General features: G+C 40.4%; 1 protein-coding gene across 1 annotated transcript in view; it reads left to right on the forward strand.

Moving 5' to 3' along the window:
• Nucleotides 1-20,141, forward strand: part of LOC100539460 (solute carrier family 22 member 15-like) — a 31,940-nt gene extending 11,799 nt beyond the window's left edge. The window contains exons 2-13 of the mRNA XM_031554565.1: nt 116-286; nt 345-502; nt 2,902-3,034; nt 3,637-3,801; nt 5,429-5,558; nt 7,348-7,569; nt 8,320-8,460; nt 9,484-9,569; nt 12,868-12,976; nt 17,008-17,080; nt 17,483-17,641; nt 18,651-20,141. Coding sequence (XP_031410425.1) covers nt 116-286; nt 345-502; nt 2,902-3,034; nt 3,637-3,801; nt 5,429-5,558; nt 7,348-7,569; nt 8,320-8,460; nt 9,484-9,569; nt 12,868-12,976; nt 17,008-17,080; nt 17,483-17,641; nt 18,651-18,677 — 1,574 coding nt within the window. The 3' untranslated portion in view covers nt 18,678-20,141. The remainder of the gene's footprint in view (nt 1-115; nt 287-344; nt 503-2,901; nt 3,035-3,636; nt 3,802-5,428; nt 5,559-7,347; nt 7,570-8,319; nt 8,461-9,483; nt 9,570-12,867; nt 12,977-17,007; nt 17,081-17,482; nt 17,642-18,650) is intronic.
• The last annotated feature ends 2,557 nt before the right edge of the window (nt 20,142-22,698 follow it).

A 22,698-nucleotide genomic window follows, 5' to 3' on the forward strand; every position in this document is an offset into this window, starting at 1 on the left:
GGGGGGCCCTGCCGCTGCCGGCCGCTCCTTCGGGCCTCCGCGCGGCTTCCACTTAGCGGAATTCGTTCGCTTTCCGTTTCCTTATTTGCGCTTATACGGCTTCCACTTTTTGAAGGGTGTCTCCTCCCGGCCGGGAAGCGAGGCCGGAGCCGTTCGTATCTCCTGCCTAGAGAGCAGCGAGCGGCGGAGAGGCGCTGGCGCGGGCAGAAGGGCGCTGGGTGCTGGGTGCTGCCGGGTCCGCGCTTGGGGCTGAGAGCCGCGTGCCGACCGCGGGCTGCGGTGCCGAGTAAACGGAAACTGCTGTCGTGTGTGGGGCTCGGCGGAACGGGAAGCGTTTGGCTAAGCGGCTGCGTCTCGTTGCCAGGTGTACGTGGCGTGTCAGTCCGTGCTCGTTGTGCTGGTCGGCGCGGTGCCCCAATACCGCGTGGAGCGAGCGACGCCTGCGGCCGGCGGGGCTCAGCGCGTCCGCTTCATGAGCAACTTCACCTCCATCGTGACCGAGGTGAGAACGGCCGCCCCGCTTTCTCTTTTCTTCGGGCTTTTTGCCGCCAGTGCGAGACTTTGCCGTGCTGTTAAACGTCAGCAGAACCCACTAACTCCGCTAGTTTATTCTTATTTTCGGATCTGAAAGTATACAATTAAATCATTAGCTTTGCTTTCCTAGTGTAAAACCAACACTAGTTTGCATTAAACTGTAGTGCTGGGTGCTAGGGGGCTGGAAGTAAATCCAACTCCTGCATGGATGTAAGGAGCCAGGGGATGTCTGTTACAGTGATGGCAGTGTGGGCAACGCTTCCGTGGGCAAGCTGCAGTCAAGCAGTTCCTTTTATGCAAATAAAGTAGATGGATCTGCTCTTTTAAGCTACAGTCACTTCATTAATGACTGTCAGACTTGGTAAAACTGGGGCGTTTCCAGTGGCACAGTAAGCAGCACGAGTAACAGTTTGCAAAAGCTGTCTTTTGCCCTACTCTTTTCCTTGTTATTTGCCACTCTCAGATGCAGAGATAGATGGGAATCATTCAAATCTTTTTGCTCCCGTACTCTGTGTTTGTATGGTGTTAGGGAGAGCAGGTCAGAAGATAACTATAGGAAAAGAAAAAATGGCTTTTTAATTTTGAGAATTTGAGTTTTGCAACCATATCTGGGGCCTGAAAGGTTGTGTTGTGTCTCAGATCAGCCTGGAGCGCTGCAGATGAGAACCAGGAGTTTGCAATTTGTGTGCTGAGGAGCACTGGCATGGAGGCCTTGCTCCAGCAGTGCTCTGTGCCTCGGAGAGGACATGCAGTGATATTTGTTTTCCAAATGAAGTTTCCTGAGGATTTGTGCCCAGGAATGTTTTGTGGCTCCCAAAACTTACGTTTTCTTCTCTTTCTGAGCGGGTGTAAGCAATGTCTTTATCTGCCAAAATAGGGTGGAACCTGCTGCTCAGCAGAATGTGGTAGTAGAGGGTAGCTGCAGAGACTGCACTGCTGAGTGCTACAATCCCAGAGTGCCCACAGCTCCCTCGATTGTCTGAAGTGCTGAAGTGGAGCACGTGTGAGTGAAGTGGTGTCCTGTGAAAGCAGTGAGATCCTGCTCCTGCCAACTGCAGGGGCTGGTGGGCGGCGGTGGATGGAGCCGTGTCTCCTCTGTGCACTGCCCTGTGTGGGTCAGGACTCGCTGGCTGAGAGCAGAGGTTGCTTCAGAGCGCCGTGATGAGAAGATCCTGTGAATTCCTAATAGTCTGTGGGGATCTGTATGAATCTGAGTCTGACGCCACAGTGCTGAGGCCATGGTGTGTGGTGTAGGATCTGGTCTTAAGTCTTTTCCCCCACCCCTTTAATCCTCTTACTTCTCAAAAACAAGAAACAAAATAAAAGAAAAGCAAATGGCATTAGGATCCTTCTTCCTTCCTTTCCCAAAAGGAGACGCTGCAGATGTCACTTACACTGTCAGCACGATGCTGTTTTGGTGTGAATACTCATCCACGTATATCCAAGTAAACTTCCTTGCACGTTTCAATCATTTTTTCAGGTAGAGCTTTGCACTGAATTAGTTGCGTTCTTTCCCTGGAAAATCACCTGGGCTGTTCTGATCACACTTCTTTCCCAACACGATGTGAGCAATGTCTGTAATCCCAGCAGTGCTGCTGTGACCACAGATCTCGGTGGACTGGCTGCCCTCCTCCTCCTGTCAGGAAATGCTTGGTGCTTTTTGTTTGCACACTGCAGTTCTTTTTCTTCCTTTCTGCACAAGCATAATTTTTGCTTTGCTGCCTCAGTTGGGCTTTTGCACGAGATCCAAAGTATGTTTTATAAAGAAAAGGATCTTTTGTGTCTGACTTCTATTTGATCATAACCACGTGCATGGAGTAAAATACTAAAAACATCACTGAGCCGTCAGTAAGTATTTCTTAAGGCTCTTATAAAACAAGTCTTCACCTAGACATCTTTTCATAATCTTTCTTCTCTTCTGCACTTCTGTGTGTGTACCCTGAGGGGCACCAGCTCCAGGAATTGCAGCAGCTGTCTCAGTATTGTAGTAGTAAACACTCTTAATTGTTGTTAATGAGTTTTATTATCAGTTCACTGAAATAACTGAGCTTGTTCAGTGTCGAGATGGCCAAGCTGTTAAAAATTCAAAGTTCCCAAACTTTACAGGTGAGTTACTTTGTCAAATCTTGATACTGCATAAACCTAACAAATCAGAAGCTGAGATTATGATGATATTTCTTGAGAAGAGAAAGTGAAGAGGTTGGGTCACTCATCAAACTTGGAACAAACCTCTAATTGGGTATAAAGCAAGGAGTGGGAAATGACACCGGAAAAGTTTTAGTAGATGTCTTTGTTTTTGAGAAAGCTGGCAATTTGTCATTAATATTTATGATGATAAAGTGATTCAATTTTTTTTTTTTTAAATAGTGGTATCTAATTGAACAAGAAGCCTACAAAGTGAGCCTTGCATCATCCCTGTTTTTTGCTGGGTTGCTTATTGGAAATATCACATTTGGTCCTTTGTCAGATAAACTGGGCAGGAAACCAGTATATATCTCAGGTAAGGCTTTAAATGTCTCCTTGAGTGTTCTACTGGATAGCAACATCCCCATTTCTGCCCCACCAGTGGTGTGGAATCAGTGATCTATATCAGCATCTCACACAGACTAAAGCAGCACTGAAATGGGCTCCTGTGAGTGTACTAAGCAGCATAGTGGTCACTGGAATGTCAAAGGCTGATATAAAATAACCTGGTTTTGCTATGACTTGCTGTTGAGCATAGTGCTGCAAGTATTGCCTGACTGTATTACCACCTGTAAAAATATTCTCTTTTTTGGTGGGGGAGGGGATCATCATTTACCTCAGTCTTTTTGGAATGGATTATTCATAAGCTGGTGGTTTGTTTTCCAGCTGTGCTTGCAAAGAAAGGGTGTTTTGTTTTTTTATGATAAGATTGTCTCAAGGAAGTATTAAATTTGTCACAGTGGGGACTTGGAGATTAGTGACCTGTTGGTATGGTGTAGTTTCAGAAAGCCAAACATAAGAGTGAGAATGCTATATATACTACTCAGTACAGCCAGTAACTTGTTGTGCTTCCTGCCTTTCCTCTGAGGTTGTGCTGCACAGCATAAATACTAATCATATTTTCTTCTCTCTCTGCAGGTCTATTTTTTGATATCATTTTTGGGTATGTCACAGCATTAGCTCCAAATTATGGCATATTTGCAGTTTCACGTTTTCTTGTTGGAATTGTGAATGGTGGAATGGCTCTTGTGTCTTTTGTCCTGACACAAGAATATGTAGGAAAATCATTTTGGTCGTTTACAGGTGGGATTTGAGAATATTTAATCGTGATTTCTGTGCCAAGTGCTGTTCTGACAACCAGTGCCTTGCTTTGTGCAGGTGTGGGCATTGACAATGTGAAGTTAGTGTGTGGCATGCCAAATGAACACAATATGATTCATTCAAGTTCTGAGTTCTGTGGGGGTGCTGCCTAAGTGAGAAATACAGGATTGGGTTTGTTGGATAAATAGCAAAACTGAGGCTTTTAAATAGATATACTGATTGAAAAAAACAAAACAAAACAAAAAACAACTCTTATTTGTGCACTGCAATACATAATGAAAAAAATGAATACGTGTTTTGACAGATTCTGCCACCTTCTCAGTGGTACTGTATGATATCTTGGGAAGAGAGTTTTTTGAAGCGTTTTTTGAAGTTTCCCTGCCTCACACCACGATGCAGGGCTTTTGTCTCTGTTGGATGCGTTGACCATCCAGTATTTTTAGATGTGCTTTTTCATATGCAGCTGCCAAGGCTTAAGATAAATGTAACACTTGCATGTTGTACTGTTGTAGAATGGGAGTAGCTCAGACCCAAAAGCCCATTTGGCCAACACAACAGGGGGAAAAACTGAGCCTAGCTGCTGACTCGCTGTGGCTGTGAGCATATTTCTCTCTGTTCTCCAGTACTTTGCTCTCCTTTTTTCTTATTTTTCCTTGGGACTCTTAGGGATATAGAAGGCCGTGGTGGTTTGGTTGTAACTTTCTGCTTCAGTTGCGCTTTTCAAGTGCTAAATTTTCTTACCTGGGTTTGCTTGTTTGACTCACATCGTTTCTCTCCCACCCCTCCTTCCCTGTTTCTGTCTCTGCTCTTCCCAGCACTTCCCAGCCTCTCTTCCTGCAGGGCCAGCCTAGACGGACCGCCAGGATGCCTGTTTCCTGCTGCTTCTCACTTTAGGTGCTTTGTTCTAGTCCTGCTCAGCTGTTGGTAAAGAGGTGCTGAACAACTGATCAGGAGCTGCAGGAGAGGAGGCAGCTGGAAGCTGCCCAGCAGTGTTCAAGGAGCTCTGCTAGGTGTTGGCTGTGGGTAGGCTGCGTGTGCAGTAGCTGGGAGCTTGTGGGTTAGTGTGGGACCTCCTGTGTTAGCCTGCAGAGGTTTGTTGGTAGGCTCCTGGAATGGAAGTTGACCCCGTATTTCACCATCTTTATTTATACCTGTTCATCAGAAGCTTGCTGAAGTGTACCTCTGGGCTGCAGCTCTTTATATGCTGAACTTAGTCCTTGTGCTTTCACAGCTTTCTTACAATGTCTGTTACAGCCCAAGATTACCTTAAACTTAGCTAGCTCACAATGCTTCCCCTTCCTATCCCTAAATTTTCTCTTTGATCTGTGGATTTCTGCTCATCTCTTGGTCTATCCTGTGTACCATCCTTTGTTTTTGAGGGGGGGACCAGCCCTGCTCACCTTCCCTTGCCCCTGTTGTACAGAGGCCTTCTTCACTAAGACTGTGCAATATACTGAAGCCAGCATAAATGCCATAAAAATACTTCCAAAGTTAAGATTTTATTGCTATTTTATTTAGATTTATCATGGGGTTGGAATTTGAAATTTCTACTTAATTCTTTTTTCCTTGCCAGTGGTGTCTGCAGTCACCTTTCTGTTCATGTTTCCAGGTTCGTTAACTAATCTGATGTTTGCAGTCGGCATAGCTGTGTATGCTTTACTGGGTTACTATGTAAGAGAGTGGCGCTACCTGGCATTGGTATCCAATACTCTGGGAGTCATCTTCTTCCTCCTTTCTTTGTAAGTGACCCATGTATCTTAGAATAGAAAGAAAAGATAGGCATCTATCTGACAGCTTTTCTTGTCATAATTCAAGAGTGGTATAAATAAGGATTATATTTCTGCATTTTTATGAACCAAGCAAAAGAAAATCGTAGTGAAGAAAGCAGTTTCAGGTGGAGCAGAAGGTCAGGGCTACCCCGAAGCAAAGTCTGCACTGCAGCTGTGGCAGCCAGCGCTGTGTGGAGCAGCTGCATGCCAGCTGCCTCATAAAGCCTGATTGCAGGGAGGGCTGCCAGAGGCCGTGCGCAGAAACATCAGCCAGGAACACGGCCTGCTGCCAAAGGAGGGCTTCAGTGCCTGAGAAGTTCTGGAAGTGCTCTTGGAGAGTTTTGGGGATTGCTTTTTGAGACGTGCATGCGTGCGAAGGGAGATAACTGAGAGCACTTGGAACTGCCTTTCTTATCTGGATACACTTTTGATCTGCATGTTTTTCAGATCTGTTTTGGTTCTGTTCCTATTGTTATTGTATTTGAGTCCTCCTGCCTATTTAGAATTACTGCATAAACATTATTATAAAAACAGTTACGAAATACTGCAGGATTTAAAGGTCTGAAAGTGGTAGCATTATCTGGTTTGTGTTGTTACAAAATGTGCTTGTAACATACCAAGTGGATATTCCTTGTATATTTCTGATCACCAGTTAGAGCTGTAGAAGAAATGAAAGAATTATTAGTGTAATAGGTTGTATCTAAAGTAATGCATGGAACGTGTGGCATACAGCATAGATAGAAAAAAATCTTTTCTGGCTTCTAATTTTTTATTTTTTAGATAAATCTGCTCTTGAAATAAGTTCTGTTGAAGAATGCACAAAAAGTATTTTTCTTGTAGCCTAGGAAAACAAAGTTTCAGGGCGAGGAAAGATGTTGTACACGGTGTTTGTGTCCATGATAATGTGTTTCTGGTGGATATAGAGTCATTTTTTCCCAGGTATTAAAGACAAAACAAAACAACCCCTGGGATCCTTTTAAATATTCAATCGTTGTACTGAAGGCTGTATATCTCTGCTAGGGGAATGAAATAAAATGGCCCATTCTTTGCATTATGACTCTTGCAAAAGCAGCAGTACATTCTGCAAGCTGAATAAAGCAGGAATTGTGAACTGCAGTTGTGGTAAACAAGGATATTGTGATTGTATTTGTCTAATATTAGATATCAGTATCTGGTATTAGATATGGAGGTTGGCAGCCATGCCTGTGGCAGGGGGATTGATCTTCGAGCTCCCTTCTAACCCAAGCCGTTCTACGATTCTATGAATGAGGCTTACATGTTCAGCAGGTAGCAATGAGCAGGGCCTGAAGCTTGGCAGGTAGTCCACAGTGAAGTTTCTTTTCTCTCTGCTCCAACTTGTCACATGTCACAGAAGTTTGAAATAAACCTCAGTGAAAACCAAGTTTTGTCCTGTCCCTTCAAGTAATTGAACATTGAGATGCTCTGTGGTTAATGCCAGTACAGTTTTCCCAAGGAGGTTCATTTGGCACAAGTCACTTAGTTTAGCATAAGTCACAATGTAGCTGTAGTCTCAAAGTGTTTGACAAGCATTTCCAACCATTCTTCTATGAGATTAACTGTATATTAGAATACACTAAATTTAATATGCATAACAGTGCAGATAAAACACTTTTCTGTGAATTTTGCATTAATACAATCATGTTTTTGTTGTTTTGGTGATTGATTTGCAGAACAGTAGAATTGATTTTACTGAGGAATGAACTTGTCACCATTGATTTTTCTTTTTCTTTCCTGTTAGCATGCTTCCAGAGTCACCTCGATGGCTGTACTCCCAAGGGAAAACTGCAGAAGCTGAAGATGTGATGCAATATATTGCCCTTGGTAATGGAAAAGAAAGATTAAATCTGAAATTAAAACCAAGCGCAGGAACTTTGCGGAAGGACGAATCCCCCCCTGGTATCCTACACTTAATAAAACACCCAGTCCTTCGGTGGCGAACCGTCATACTCATGTACATCTGGTACGTAGTAATGAGATGCTGTGAACGAGTCAGACATGAGGGAACTATTAAAATGGTTACCCTTTTCTCTTAAAAATACTGCCCTAAACTAATCATAAATCTGTCAGTTAACAATTGTAAACAATAAGCGTGGTGTGTTGTGAAGCTGACATTTAATTATCGTTGCTGTTGGATTTTATTTTCAGTATGTTATGTAGATGCTCCTTCAAGACCTAGTAATAAGAAATCTGCTGAAAACATAGTGTTTACGTTGAAGGGGAAGAGAAGCTGAGGCAGAAGTTGAGAGGATGTGTACTTTAGCCAGTCTTAAGGAGAAAATGGCTTTGTGGATGAGGCAGTCATAGAGATCCGGAGTAAGAATTGGAGTATATGTAAGAAATGTGAGTAAGAGCCGACAAGTACATCTCATAGGTCTATGCTTGCATAGTTACATTTGGTGCCGTTTTGAAAAACTGTGCAACTTGGAACAAAAGAATCAGTCCCCAGAGCAGGTAAGCATCAGTTGACTAACCTAGGGAAAAAACACCAAAAACCAAACTGATAATGTGAGCATTTATTTTGTCCTTCTATACAGTTTACTTAAATAGAAACTATTCTCTCTACATTTTTTCTCATTTGGGCAGAATAAGAGTTCTCTTCTTAACATACTAACTTAATATAGCTAACCTATAGTTTGGCATAATTCACCTTTTAATTCTTAATTTTGAAGACTAGTTATGCTCATAATGTGACTTCTGTGGTTATTCGTAGGTATGTCTGCAGCTTTGTATACTATGGGCTAACTTTAAATGCTGGTGATTTAGGAGGAAATCTTTATTTAAATGTTGCTCTTTATGGTCTTGTGGAAGTTCCGGCCTTTCCACTCTGCATGTTCTTTATTGAGAAATCTTGGTAAGAAAAACTTATTTCCTACTTTTCTGCATGTATTTGTAGACAGCCTAAAAGAATGTTAACATTTTTCTTGGGAAGGTACTTCGTGGTTCTTCTAAACCAGTGGATTCATTGGTGGTTTGCTGCAGGGTTTTCTGCAGTTGGTACAGAAATGGGACTTAGAGTTTTCTACCTTTTCCCTTTATAATTCTGTTCAGCTTTTGAATTATTCAGGGTGTCAGATTCTTATGATTAATGTGACTAAAAACTGAGAGGTTTGAGTCTTGAGGAAAAAAAAGACGAGTAGCCCAGTTACTTCTGTACCTACAGCTTGCATGTACATCTCTCACATTTTATTCAGGGTGACTTTGATTTTTTACTGCCTACAGACTGCAACTGAAAAACACTTTCCAGCATTATTTGTTTGGGTTGGTGCTTTTCTATCCTGGCTGCTTCTCTTTTATTTTAAAACAATAAGCAGTTGAAATAACCTTTGCTTATTTCTATATGCATACTGTTAGATGGAAAAGCATACCAAGAAGTTTTTCTGCGTTTTAACTGGTTGTATTTATGCCTAGTTCTGTAAGAGAAGTACAGGTTAAGAAGAGTTAGCCCGATATATTTTTTTAATTCGTATTACTTTAATGTTTGTGTGCGTGCTCTGTGATGCCCTTTTAGTGACGGAGTGACAGAGCCCATTGCCTCACTCACTGCAGAGAAGACAAAATACAGCATGAGTTCTTGCTGAAGTAGGTGGGTTCTTCTCAAGACTACAAATCCAATAGCTTAAAGATACATGTGTATGTATATGTGTGTACACGTATATACATACGTGTATTTGTCTGTGAAATAGAAAGCATTTATAGGAGGTCTTTGGTGCACAGAACTAGGAAGAGTGTAAGACCTGAGGCACCTGCTGTGGTAAAATAGACGTATAACTGTTAATAATGTTGCTGTATACTTCAGCTGGCATTTTGCTGAGAGAGTCAAAAAATAGTGAAGGGCTTTGTTTTCATCTTCATCTTGGAACTCTTTTCCTTCTAGGTCTGGAAGGCGTAAAACTATGATGTGGTTTCTGATATTTGCAGGATTTGCCTGTATATTTACCATGTTCTTGCAAAAAAATTCTGGTAGGTATGAAGTGCCGCCAAAATATGTTGTAACTTTATGTTGCTCTGTAGCTTTTATTCAGTACTGAGCATTTCTTGCCCGCAGTTACCAGGGTCTGTCAGTTTATACCTCCCTCTCTTTCTCTGTCTTTTTCTTCTAGGGCCTGTCAGGAGCCCAGGGACCATCTATATTGCTTCTAACCTCTTGTAGATGCAATTTGTACCTTACTAGAACCTGTTGTATGACCAGGTTTTTCTATCTTCCAAATTCTTGGCTTTCAGATGGTCAGATGGAGCTATCAGGTTCTGTTTCAAGCAATGGTTACTGCATTCATTCATCACTATTAATTCATTTATCCTAAAATGCCACTTTTAATGACAGAACTGCGGGTCTGTAATCTCAGTTAGATATTGACAGTGGGAGAGACACAAAGCAGAATTTAATATTTGTTTTGGTTTCATACAGTGTTTTAAGAAACAGGAACTGGTATTTTCCTGAATTAAAAGTTTAGCTCTTCATTAAAAATAAATAAATAAATAAATTTCCATTTCAAGTGCAGGACTTGGGTTTTTTTTGTATCAATATCTACCCTAGTCACTGAAAATGTAGGTCTAAATGACTCTAACAAAGAGAAGCACTCACTCAGCATCTGTTTTTCTTGCTTTTGTCATAGTTGTATTTCAAACCAAGAGCAGCAGTGATGTGATCACAAAGTATGCATCTGTAGGTTGTGTTTATCCTCAGCAGATGTGAATGCTGTCTGGCATCCATTTCAAATTGATCTCAGAAAAGTCTACAAAAGAAAAGCAGTGAGAGAGAAAATATGCTATAATCCTATTTCCCATGTTTGTGTTAATTCACATCCTCAGGCACTTTATTGTTTCTTGTACTGAGACCATTTCTTCCTTGCTTGCTGTTTGTACTTGTTACTATAAGTGGGGAAAAAAAAATAAATGAAAAACAGTCATCGCTTATCAGAATAGGGCAGTAATTCCTGAAGAGTTGCTAAGTTTCAGGAAATCTCCTTTTTTTAAGGGAGTCTACTTGAATGCCATTACAGTGTCTTAGTTTTTTTTGTGGTAAAGCTGGTTCTTGGCCCAGAGTGCTCTGTGTCACTTAAGCAGAAAGACAGTCAGCTCTGGGAGTGATGACAGTGAGGCACTTCTGTGGATACAGTGAGGTTTCAATGGAAATGAACATCAGACTGGAGGGTGGTGAGAGGAATTGGGATGTAATACTACTTTATTTCAGAAGTTGTTGTATAACAGGAAGGCTCTTTCATTTTGTATCTGTTTTTATAGTGAAGTAAACAGAGTGAATTTCTAGCTGGGAAACGTACTTAGATTTCCCTGACTGTACTGAATGTACAGTTGTTACCTCTTGTGATTTTCATTGATAGCTTTCCACTGAAGGAAGAAAATTTCCAGCTCTTTAAACCAGTTTTGTCCCAACTTTGGTTGATGTTGGTTAGTTCCCTTTTTGCTGAGAATTACCCTTTCTTGGTGGGTACTTTTTTCTGCAGTAAATGTAAAGATTCCTTTAATTCCTTACGCTTAAGTGAACTTTTTTTTCTCATGAAGATGACAGCCAGACGGTGAATCTACATAATGGCAATCCAAATTAGGCTCCTAATGACATTGGTGGCATCTAAAGCTAATCATTGTCTAACTCCAGTTTTACAAGCTTTTAAATATCAGCACTGTTCTTGCCATTTTCCCCCATTTTACCATCTGAAGTTCCACAAGTCAATTAATGCAAGATTATATGTAAGATTATAGGTCAACAAGAAGTGCAAATGCTTGAATTTAGTAAGAATGTACAATTTGGTCTTTTACTAAAGTTCAAAATAGTTGCCCCAGCAGGCAAAATGATGTGCATGCTATTGTTGCTGGACGTTCAAGTGAAAGGATATTAAATGAAATGTAGTAACAAAGATGTACTGTTAAGGAAGCTGCACTGAAACACTTGACTGGACTTAGCAAATTGCTTTTAAATGGTTACCAGAATCCCCACAAGAGTGAGTGCATTCCTGCTTTACGCTGTTACAGATGAAGACAAAATATTGGAATGTTGCTAAATGTACACTCCAAGGCTGAGGAGGAACAATCACTGTCCGAGCTTAATGACATCAGGAAGCTGGTGTGCAGTGTGTTTCCAGTGTGCTTCTGATCCTGCAGTAATTCCCCAGCAGACAGCCAGCAGCCTCCCCTTGGGGAGCAAGTGTGGAAAAGAAAGTGCACTTTAAATTCACTCCTGAGCTTCTGAGTGCCAATTTCTCTGTCTAGACAGACTCTTCTGTTTTGCTAGTAAGATCAGAACTTCCCAAATGCACTAATGCTCTTCTAATACATATGGATATACAGCATTCAATCTAAGCCCCCTTTGGGAGAGAAGCAGTAAGTTTCAAAACACGTTTACAAGTCTGTTCTTGATTGCTCCTTATTTGGTTGATGAAAGAAGAGAGATGTTCCCACTTCCTGGTGGCACTTGGCAGGGCTCTTAAGGCCAGGCCCACACTTTGCATCTGGTCACTGTGTGTCATAATGCAGTTCTTATGGAGAAAAGAATTGAAAATACTGAAAAGCAAAATTAAAGAGAGAAGCAATTGGGAAGCAATGTGACTTTTGCATTACTTAGGTGAAGTACACCTAATTGGAGCATTCATCCTTCTTCATGCTTAACAGAAATAAATAAATTCCCTGCTTATTAAAAGGAATGGTGCAAATGTAACCATATCCAAAGTCAAAGTAACTGGGATTTGAAAAGATCCACACCCTGGTTTAGTCAATTGAAGGTTAGGTACAAGTAAACCAGGCCGCATTAGCATCCGTTCTTCACAATTACAGAGTTGCTGCATCTAAAGGATGCACGAAGAATGCACAGTATGTCACTGGGAAGCAAATAGGCTTTTGAGATTAATCAAGTTGTACGGTATTAATTTAATAAATTAGTCAGGGAACGCTTAGTGTCTGCTTGTGCTTGTCAATAGATGCAATTACCTGGCAAGGTTTTCTAACTGCAGAGCTGGAAGCTTTATCGCCCTGTTCCGGAGCTGTGTAATGGTTTTAGCGTTCACTCCCCCAAAATTGAGGAGACGATCTTGGTTTTAAACATGATTTTATGTATTCATTTTTGTTCTAGCTTTTAGGACAGCTAGGAAGCAATGAGGTGTTCTTATTTGTGTGTGTAGTTGAAGAAACAGATGAAACTTTGTTGTTATGTGACAGTCTCTTGAAAAAAGGACAGGACGCTTTCAGCATTGTGTAAAAAGGAAACAGACTACTTTTGCTTATTGTTTATTTTCTTTTTTCTTGAAAGGTTTGCTCCTCGGTCCCACCTTGTTAGCTTTGTGTGGAAAAATGATGGTCAGCGCTGCTTTCAACATTGCTTACATTTATACATCTGAACTGTACCCAACGGTGCTGAGGTAATCTAACGGGCCTTGTGGGTCAGCTTTCATGCACAGTGAGCCCAGTTGCTGGTGTAATTATTGTTACCTGAAATATCCTTGTGAGTTTTCTTAAGTTGAAGCAGGTTGCCATGAGAGGGGCTGCTGCTGGCAGTCAGCGCTCTGCACTAGTGCTCTCTGTAGGGCTGCTTGTAGAGATTTCCACTAGGCCTGAGTCAGAATACCAGTGCAAAACAACCCTCGTGCACTGCAATGCTAGGTGCTGTGTTTCCCATTTATAGTACTCATTTGGGAGTCAAATTATAGGTTGCAAAACTGAACATAATGATGTGATGGAAGTGTATGGTAACTTAATTATAAACATAGAGTATGCAGTAAGGACTATTTACAGTGCTTCTGTATACTTTAACCTCCAATATAATTGTTTGTTTACTGCTTGAAAAATAAATGCTTTTATGTATTTCTTATTTAATTAAACATTCATAATGCAACTCATTTTAATGGTTCCCGCATGGCTATGGTATGTTTTACAGCATTTAATTCACAAACAAGTGAGCTGAAGCCTTACTTGATTTTTCATGGCCCTCACCAACTCCTTGAGGCTGGGACGGGAGAACAGATAGCTCCTCATGCTGCTCTCCTCACCTACCGTCAGCTCCACGTGATTTTTTGAGTTGTACCCAAAGCTCGGAATTGGAGACATATAGCACTAGCTGCTCAAATTCAAACGTAACGCATTTCAGAAGTTGAATGTTCCTTTGCTCTCAAAACAGAACTAAAACTACGAAGTGGAGTAGGAAGGTGTCCTGGCTGGTGGATACAGTATTTCAGAAGTATTTCTACGGATCACTTGAATCCAGGAGAAGAAGGGCTCTGGGGAAAGGAACAGGGGAGTGGGGCATTCCATGGATTAGCATTTTGCGTCTTTTGAGGTTCACAATTTCCCATATGTTACGGAGGCACAAAAGCCAGGCTGTGAACACAGTTTTTGCAGTAGAATTTGTGAGGGTGGAGGTGAATTGGCTGTTTGTTGGGGTTTGATGCACAAGTGACGAGCGTGCTGTCTGAAATGGGATGTGGTCCAAACTTCTGTGTCCTTCAAGGTCTCTTTCTTGGTGTGTAGGTCTTATTTCTTGGTTCCCTCTGCTGTTCCGGAGTTGAGAATCAAGAGAATCAAATCTGACAAGGTTTTAATGGCTCTATTTTACTGTTTCACTGTGTTCTCGTGATTTATGTTATTATCTTCCAAAGCCCCACTAGTGTCTGTGACAGCTCATACCTAGCAGGAAATACAGCAGTGCCTCAACATGTTTGAAAATACATGTTTGTCATTAGGAAAGTGTTGTTTTTTTTTTTTTTTTTGGTTGTTTGCTGTTGTTCTTTGTTTTTAGTTGAAAGACTGTTTGATTTGAGAATCTGCACTGATATTCTGGCATAGTAGTAACTGTGCGTCAAGGGTATGGAATCTTATTGGAAAACATGCAAGAGTAAGGAGTTTAAAAATCACCAGCTTTCTTTAGTAGATCATGCTTAATAATATGACAACATGTTACATTAGACTATATGAAAATTCCATATATGTGACAGTTTATACATTTTTAAATGTGTTTTTGATAGCTGTCTGATATTTTAATTAGTTGCAAATACTGAAAAACAGTGATGGGAAAGTGGTTAATTTTAAAGCAAAACATCAGCACCATCTGGTGGTCTTTGTTCAGCTCGGTAGTGATCCTGGCTTCCATCCAGCAGGAGCTTTCCCTGTGATGAGCAGTGTCCCATTTCAAAGGCAGCAGAGGGAAGGCGGGATAAGCTGTTGGTTTTTTTTGTTTGTTTATTTTGTTTTTGTTTTTCCAATTGGATGTTCTGCAGAGCTGTTAAATGTTTTCAGTAGTACTTCTCCTTGTTTGAACCTACGTATTACCCTGAGCATGAGCACTGTGCAAAGCACGCTTTTTTTCACGAAAATGAGTACATGGAGGAATGAGAAACGTAACTCATGCTAGAAAAGAAGTGCAGCGTACTGCAGTGAATGCAAGCTTTCAGTTTTTTTTTTCCTTCTTAATGTGTCTTTAAAATACGTTTTGGGAAACAAAAATTTAAATAAGCGCATCTTGAGTGCTTCCTCACAACTCCTGAGCAGCAGTGCCTCTCTCCTCCTGGTTACCCAAACGTTCTTCTGCACAACCCACGCTATGCTGAATTCAGAATTAATTATATTCTGAAGTGTGTTAACAACTACATTCTTTTTGCATTGGAATTGAAATATTTTGCATTTACAATCACCTTTTTGCCATATTTCCTCTCTGTCAGAAAAAAGCTGGCAAATCTCTGGATGTTGACAGGCATAGGGTTTGTGGTCAGGATGCTTCTAAATGAATGGTTCATGTACAAACAGGCGCCTCTCATCTCTTGAGAGATTGTGACAGAGGGGAGGTGATTGGCCTTCTCTTATGGGGTTTGGATCGATGTTGCTTTAAAGAGAGGAAGTACGGGTTGCTATCTTCCTTTTCCCAAGAGGATGTGTGAAAGAATAGGCTGCTTTGTTTGTTTATTTTTACACCAAAGTCACTGGCTTCTCATCAGCTGCTTCCATCATCTGTTTCCCTTAACCCGTGCAAAGGGCCGTGAGGAAGGGAGGTGAATGTGGGTGGTTCTGGCATACTGGTGACCCGTGTCACCCCATGGTTTGTCCTCTTTTATGCTGTTACTGCCTTCCTGTGTTTGGATAAGGGAAACAGGCTGAGGGGGAGCAGCTCTGCTCAGTAACTCAGGGTGATGATGAATGAGAGGAAGAAGCTGGAGATGTGGGAAGGAGAGCAGCTGTGAGGCGGTTCTTGCTGCCCAGCTTGTGAGCAGTGCCAGTGTTGGTCTCTGAAGGGACTGATAGTGTTTGTAGGAGTCATATGGAGATGGGAAGAATTTTGCATTTGATCAGGAAATGAAAGGCAATGGGGATTTCTGCACCTTTCTTTGAAGAGGATCCTGCTGCTCTAACTCCTGCTTTGTTTACTGTTCAGGTTAGGTGAGGTTGATTTAAACTTGTTTGAAAACTGAAGGGTGTATAGAATTCAGCAGTGCCTGGAGCCCCATCTGGCCAGAAGCTTTCAAGCCTCACACTAGCTGATAGCTACTTTCTGTTTGGAGATCAGCACTGACTTTTCATCTGTGTAACCTGAGACAGCAGAAGGGACAGGAGGCACCATTTGGGTGGTTCTTTCTGAAGATTAAGCCAAGTTGTGAAATCATTCCCTATCCAGCACAGGGACATCCAGTTTTGTTGCCCTACATGGCGGTGTCTTAGCTTCAGCTGGATGGAACTATTTTCTTCAGAGTATCTGGTTTGGTTCTAGGAGAAAAACAATGCTGGTAACACACTGATGTTTATAGCTGCTGCTAAGCAGAGTTGTACAGAGCCAAGGCCTTTCTCAGCAATGAGCCCAACTGGCCAAAGGGATATTCCATACCAGAGAACATCAAGCGGAAGGTGTTCTAAAGGGGGGGCTGGGAGTTCTTCACTCTCTTTCACTGCTTGGGGGCACTAGCTGGGAATTGGTTATGGAGTGGTCAGCAATTGCTTGTTATATACATATATATGTCATAACTATCATCCTGTTCCTTTTCTCTACCTGTAGATAGTTTTATCTCAACCCTTGAGTTCTGCTTTTGTTTTTTTCCTTTCAATTCCCATCCTACAGGGAAAGGGGGTAGTGAGGGAACCACCTGTGTGGTGCTGAGCCACCCGCAGGGTTAAGCCATAACAGGTAGGTTGGAAAACCTGTCTCTGTTCAAGTCGAAGGAATGCACAATGAAGTGCTTCTGAGAGGGATGTGAAAGGATGGGATTTACCTTTCAGCAGCTAATGGCAGAAGATCTGGGAGTAACTATTGGGGGCCTTTAAAACCTTCCTTTTTATTTATTTATTTATTTTTTTATTTGATGAAGACAATTGGTAACAAAACCAAACCATGTAAGCTGTTTCTAACAGTGCCACCACACGCTGCAGTTGTATATTCTGAAACTTTGTATTTTTCTCCCTTTGTTTAAAACAGAAATGCTGGCCTGGGGGTCTGTTCCATGTCTTGCAGATTTGGGGGCATTTTGGCTCCATTTGTGCCAACTATGGTAAGAGCAGTTGTTTTACTTTTTAAGTAACAGATGTATTAAAGTCTCTGAAAGGCGTTTTAGTGATTATGATACCACATATGCCTATCTTGCTTGAAAAGGATAATTTCAAGAAAAATTAAATTCCGTTCAGTCAGTTTCCAGAATAAATGAACAAAATGTCTGTATGTGGCCAGTATTGTATCCTTTTGGGAAAGCATCTGCAGTTCTGTGTTAGTAAAGTGGTTGTCATGCAGAATGGTACAAAGGCCCGCTCTTTATCTGACTACTTACAGCACGTAACCAATTAAATTTCTCAAATGGAGGAGTTGTAGCCTTTTGGTTTTGTCTGAAGTTCATGTAGCTCATGTATTTTAAGAGCAGCAAACAGTGTTACTTTTTGCTATGGATTTGTAATTTCAGAAGTCTCTTAGTCCTTCTGTACCGTTCGTGGTGTTTGGAATCAGTGGGCTGTCTGCGGGATTCCTGACCTTCCTCCTCCCAGAGACACTAAATAAACCAATTGCAGAGAGCATTGAGGAGCTCCAGAGTCCCAAATACAGAATGCTTAAAGACGAGAAGGCAGAGTAATTTTTCTTTTTCTTTTTGCTTTTCATTATTGTCCCTTTATGATTTGAGGCATGATATGATATAGTGCATGTTGCTTAGATTGTGCATGGCTGGACGTGTGCATGAACTTCTTAAAGCCATCCTTCTCTTGCGTTGAGTGGAGATAAAATTCATTCTCTTTGCTTCACTCTTAGAGATGAAAAGACTTGATGCTTTTGCCTGAGTGTATTAAATTTTATATAAATCAATATTCTGCTTGCTTAAAGAGAACGAATCTTAGGAAGGCGATGTAAAATAATGGGAACATGACTTTCAATACCATGCCTGTACTTTTACAGCAAAACAGTGAGGCATACTCTTTTAACATGGTAGGATTGTGCCTTTTCCTCTGTTGTGTTTTATAGTGGGATATAACGTAAAATTAACAGATATTTGAAGAAATGTTTAATCCCTTATTGGTCCCCTGAGATAAAACACTTTAAATTGCTCTCCTGCTGTAGATACAAACTAAGTAATGAAACTTAAGGAAAATGAATTTTTTTGTTTCAATATGCTAGAGTAGAAGTAGCTAGAGTATAGAGTAGAAAATGTGATGGGTATCTAATATGTTTGAGAAAAGCTGCATGGAAGAATTTTCCTTTTTTTGCAAGAATAAAAAGAAAGATTTCCTGTAACAATGACTTTGTTAACTTAGATCTAAGCAGCTTAACACAGCTATGAAATAATAGATGTTTTAATTTATATTTTTCTTTGTGCTAGCTTGTTAATTATCTGGTTATTACTGTATTTAATCAGTTCAATCTTACTACCCACTAACCACAATCTAGCTTAATACATAACATTTCAGTTGTAATGGGAAAGAAAAGATGAATTTCTATTATTTGTGAATACCGTTTTGCTACCTAATAGTTTTTTTTAAATAAGCACATTTTGTTTTTCACATTTAATGTCAGCATAAAAAATTGGACAAGAGAAATAAGACACGTATACTGTTTTTCAATAATTATTTTTCCTCTGACAGGCAAACCAGCTAGAAGAAAACACATAAGTTTCAGAAGTTCTCTCTGTAGTGAAAAATGAAGCCTCCATTGAGAAGGTGCAGCAACAGCTGAAGGGCAGATGCTGGTTGTATGTATGTGAGCGGGAGTGTTGGAGCACTCATGTATAATGCTGTTTGTAGCACACTGAACAGTTCTATGCGGAGGCAATCTGGGAAGGTGGAAAAAGCTGATCAAAGCTTGAGAAGGAAGAGGTGACAAATCTGTGCATTAATGTAAAGACGTAACAGAACCATGCTTTGGATGTTTGGACTTCTCTGTGACTTCTAAAATTGAAATATTTAATTAATTCATATTACAGAATATAATTGCTAGTTTCAGATTAAGCTGTAATGCTGCAATTGAATTGAGTCAATACGTATGATGTCCAAGTTAGATGGCCTTGCATATTCACAAGCTGCAGTTGTGGAAAGTACATGTGTCCTGTATATGCTAATTTTCTCTACAGATTTATTTGCCTTTAACTTACAGAATATTTCACAGTGTGAAGAGACCAAAGATTTTCATGTGTTGTTGGTCTTGGTACATCCAGCATAAGAAGCTTGAACAAGAGAATAAATTAATTTCCTTGTGGGACGAATTTTTTGATATGGTTGAGCATGAAAAGGCACGTGAAATTACAATAACACAGCATGGGAAAAGTGATATCAAACCTTTAAGGGGAAGAAAAAGTACATTTAAAGGAGAGGATGAGTAGTCTTTCAGTCAAAGGTTATTTGATTTAGCTGTACATGTTGAACTGGAAATGATCAAATGTGTCATATATTGTATAATACATGTAATCCAATAAATTTCCCATATGGACTGAATGTTCTCCAGCACTTAGGCGATGCATAAGGGCAGATTGTGTGTGTATTTATTTTCTCGGGCTGAAACTTGATGGCAAACAACCTACAGAATGTGCTGCAAACCTTTATCTTCTGGTTGACTTACTTAACATTTTTGTGAGGTGTTATTGTGAGGATTAGAACTGAGTTTGTGAAAATTGTTCTGAATAATATTAATGCCTTCTGTTACGGTAACATTTATAACCATAGCGACTAATTATACTTCTTCAAAGGATAATTGGTTCAGCAGGGATATGGTACAAAAAAAAACAAAAAACAAAAAACAGCTTCTGTTACTGCTGACTTTTTTAATTATAATAAATAAAATTTAGTATGAAATAGAACAATATCAAGTTGTATTCCCAAGGCTGAGAAGAGACTGGAACAGGAGGATCGTGAAGGATCATCTGGTAGGAATCATTACCCCTCATGCCACGTTAAATGGATCAGCCTATACCGGAGCATTTTTTTCCTGTCTTTTTTGCATCCTGTGAAAAAAGAAAACCAACCAACCAACCAAACAAAAAAAACAAAAAAACCCAATAACCAGGAAACAATGATCATTTGCATTTTGAACATGTTTATTTCTGCTTTATTTGATCTGGAATAAAAGATTTATTTACTCGAGATGACTTGTGTGAATGTGGTGGATTGGTGACCAGGAAGCTGTGTGTCACAAAAAGAAGTTAATGATCTTTCCAGCAGCTGTGACGTGGTCTCACTTGTGCATGGTACCTGCAGTTCTTGTGTGTAGGCCATTGGGGCAGCTGGGTGGTGCTTTGTCTTTAACATCCAAAAGAGGATATGAAGGAAAACATCATCTCCCATTTTTGCTGCTTATCTGTTCAGTTCAATTTAACAACTGGTTTACATTCTTAAGCTTAGTTTTTATATCTTTGCCTCATTTTGCTATTGCTGGATAAAAAAGATGCTGTTGGCATGGAGGCTGTTGTAGAGTATTCTTTCCATTTGTATGTTTAGAAACAGCAAAGTTTTTATCGGTTTATTAAATGGAATTTCAGTTGGACTAACATGGTTAGTGCATTATATCTTACAGGGCACTAAAGAAACCACCATTTCTTTGTTTCTGTGTAAAAATAAATAAATAAAGGGAGCTGAGTTAATTTAAGTGGCTGAATTGCACACGTTAGGTCACAAACCCCATCTTTAAGTACCACTTTTAGCTCTTCCTCTGTGCTTTATTTGTGTGTAGAAATTTGAGTATAATGTTGCATCTGTGCTGTTCATCTGTTTCTGTGTTAGAACAATGTTTTTAGTGTTTTAGCACTGGTTGTGAAATTGCCCTTCTTTCTTTGTCTGTCTTTCAACTGATTGAAAGTCTTTTTTACTTAATCACTTGGAAAAAAATTGCTTCTTTCTTCTGTTACTGAGCCCCAACTGAAAGTCTTAAACTTGGGGGGAGGGGGTGCTGGAAGAATTGACTGTGTGCCCTGTCCTTAAAAATGTCTGTGATACTGGCAGTTAGTCCAGAAAGGAAGCCTGATTTTGACATTTTTTCACCCCTTTCTGGGTTTCACCTTTCATGGTGGTTGTTTTTTTTCTTGAGGAGTGCTACTTTTTCAATTAAGTGCTAAGAATGCTGAGCAAAGGTAGAGCTTGAACATTCATTTAAACTACCTATGTTTAAATACCCTTTCCCTGTTATTGTTCAATTGTTATCCTTTAATTATTTCTTGGTTAGGTTTGGGTAGGTCTCATTTCCTCCCTTATCAGAGGAAGATAATCAGTAGTAAATATTTCCAAGTATTTTCCCTATTGCTTTAGCAGTTCATGCCACCTTTCAATTTTGTGCCACCTTTTGTCATTCCATAGTCCTATGGATGACCAATTTGCCATGGAATAGTATTGCTCTGGCTGGCCAATATCCTCTGCTTTACTTTCTGGTCAGAAAGAATTCATGTGAGCATCCTCTCTCCCTTCCCCCATCATTTTTAAAATCAGGTCAGGTATAAAGACAGAGCTTGTGTTCAATTTTCCAAAAAGTAAACTTTGCACAGTATTCACTCTAAGCTCATCTCGGTGATCTTTTTATTAATCTCATTTGATGTTTCATCAAAGCTCTTTTCTCCTTTGTTGAAGCACTGTATGTTAGTTCTTGAAGTGAAGGCTATAGATTCATTTTTAGAATTTATCCTTTTTAATCTGAGCAGAGTGAAGTACAAATAATCCTTTGCTTTGTTGACTAATACTCTTCCAGCTAAGCAGCAGAGAAAGGGGGAGGTGAACTTTTCACACTGCTATCTGTAACCAGCTGGTTCCGCCATTCAATTTTAGTTTGCTTGAGGCAAACAATTGTATCGTGTATTACAGCATGCGAGAGATCTAATTTTTTTTCCATGCAGTGAATTAGTAGCAGTTCACTGTAAAGGTCATCTTTCTTTCCATCACTTGCTATGGGAGATGTAAGATTTTCTGGAGTTAGCTTTTGATAGATGCAGTCCTTCTATTAGAGTTAAATTTTTTGAAAACAGGACAGAAGTACAGCTACAGGCAAACTGGGATTTTCCAGTGGAGGCACAGTTTCTTTCTGCTAAGACTTCCAAATCTGCAAAGATGTGCGTGGTGTGGCGAGGTGCTCTGTGTGCCCACCTGAGGAGGGTGGTGATGGTGATGAGGGAAAGAGAATACGGCTGAGAAGGAGATGATAAGGACTGGAAATTAAGTGTGCTGGATTTAGAAACAAATGGAGTGCCATCCTGAATTATTATGTCAGACCCATTTTAGCTTTGTGTTAAATATTTACAGTGCTTTTTATACCAGGTACACTTCTGTTCCTCTGCGTAGTCTCCTGGTTTAGAAAACAAGCTGGTGTTAGGATGAATAAATCAGAAAACAAGCGCTGCAGCAATTTTGGTATCTTATAAAAATACATCTCTGCCTGGACTGGTTTGACAGTGTGGGTTCTGACAGTGGTCCAAATATATGTGATACTGTGGAGGCTGATGGCTTTTTGTGGCTGTTCTCTTGAGGAAGGAGGGATTGAGAAATACTGCTGAAGTGACATATTCTCCTGTAATAGCGACCACACAAGTTTTGGTAAGCATTTTATGAGTTCATGACAGGTAAGACTAAGTACACTGGCTGATGAGTCACTTCTTCAGCAACTCAGTCACTTGGACTGAAGTTCTCTGTACTGGGGTTCTGGCTGCTAGGTCTCGGTATA

This window comes from Meleagris gallopavo, chromosome 8, assembly GCF_000146605.3.
Source record: "Meleagris gallopavo isolate NT-WF06-2002-E0010 breed Aviagen turkey brand Nicholas breeding stock chromosome 8, Turkey_5.1, whole genome shotgun sequence".
In the NCBI taxonomy this organism is placed as follows: Eukaryota; Metazoa; Chordata; class Aves; order Galliformes; family Phasianidae; genus Meleagris; species Meleagris gallopavo.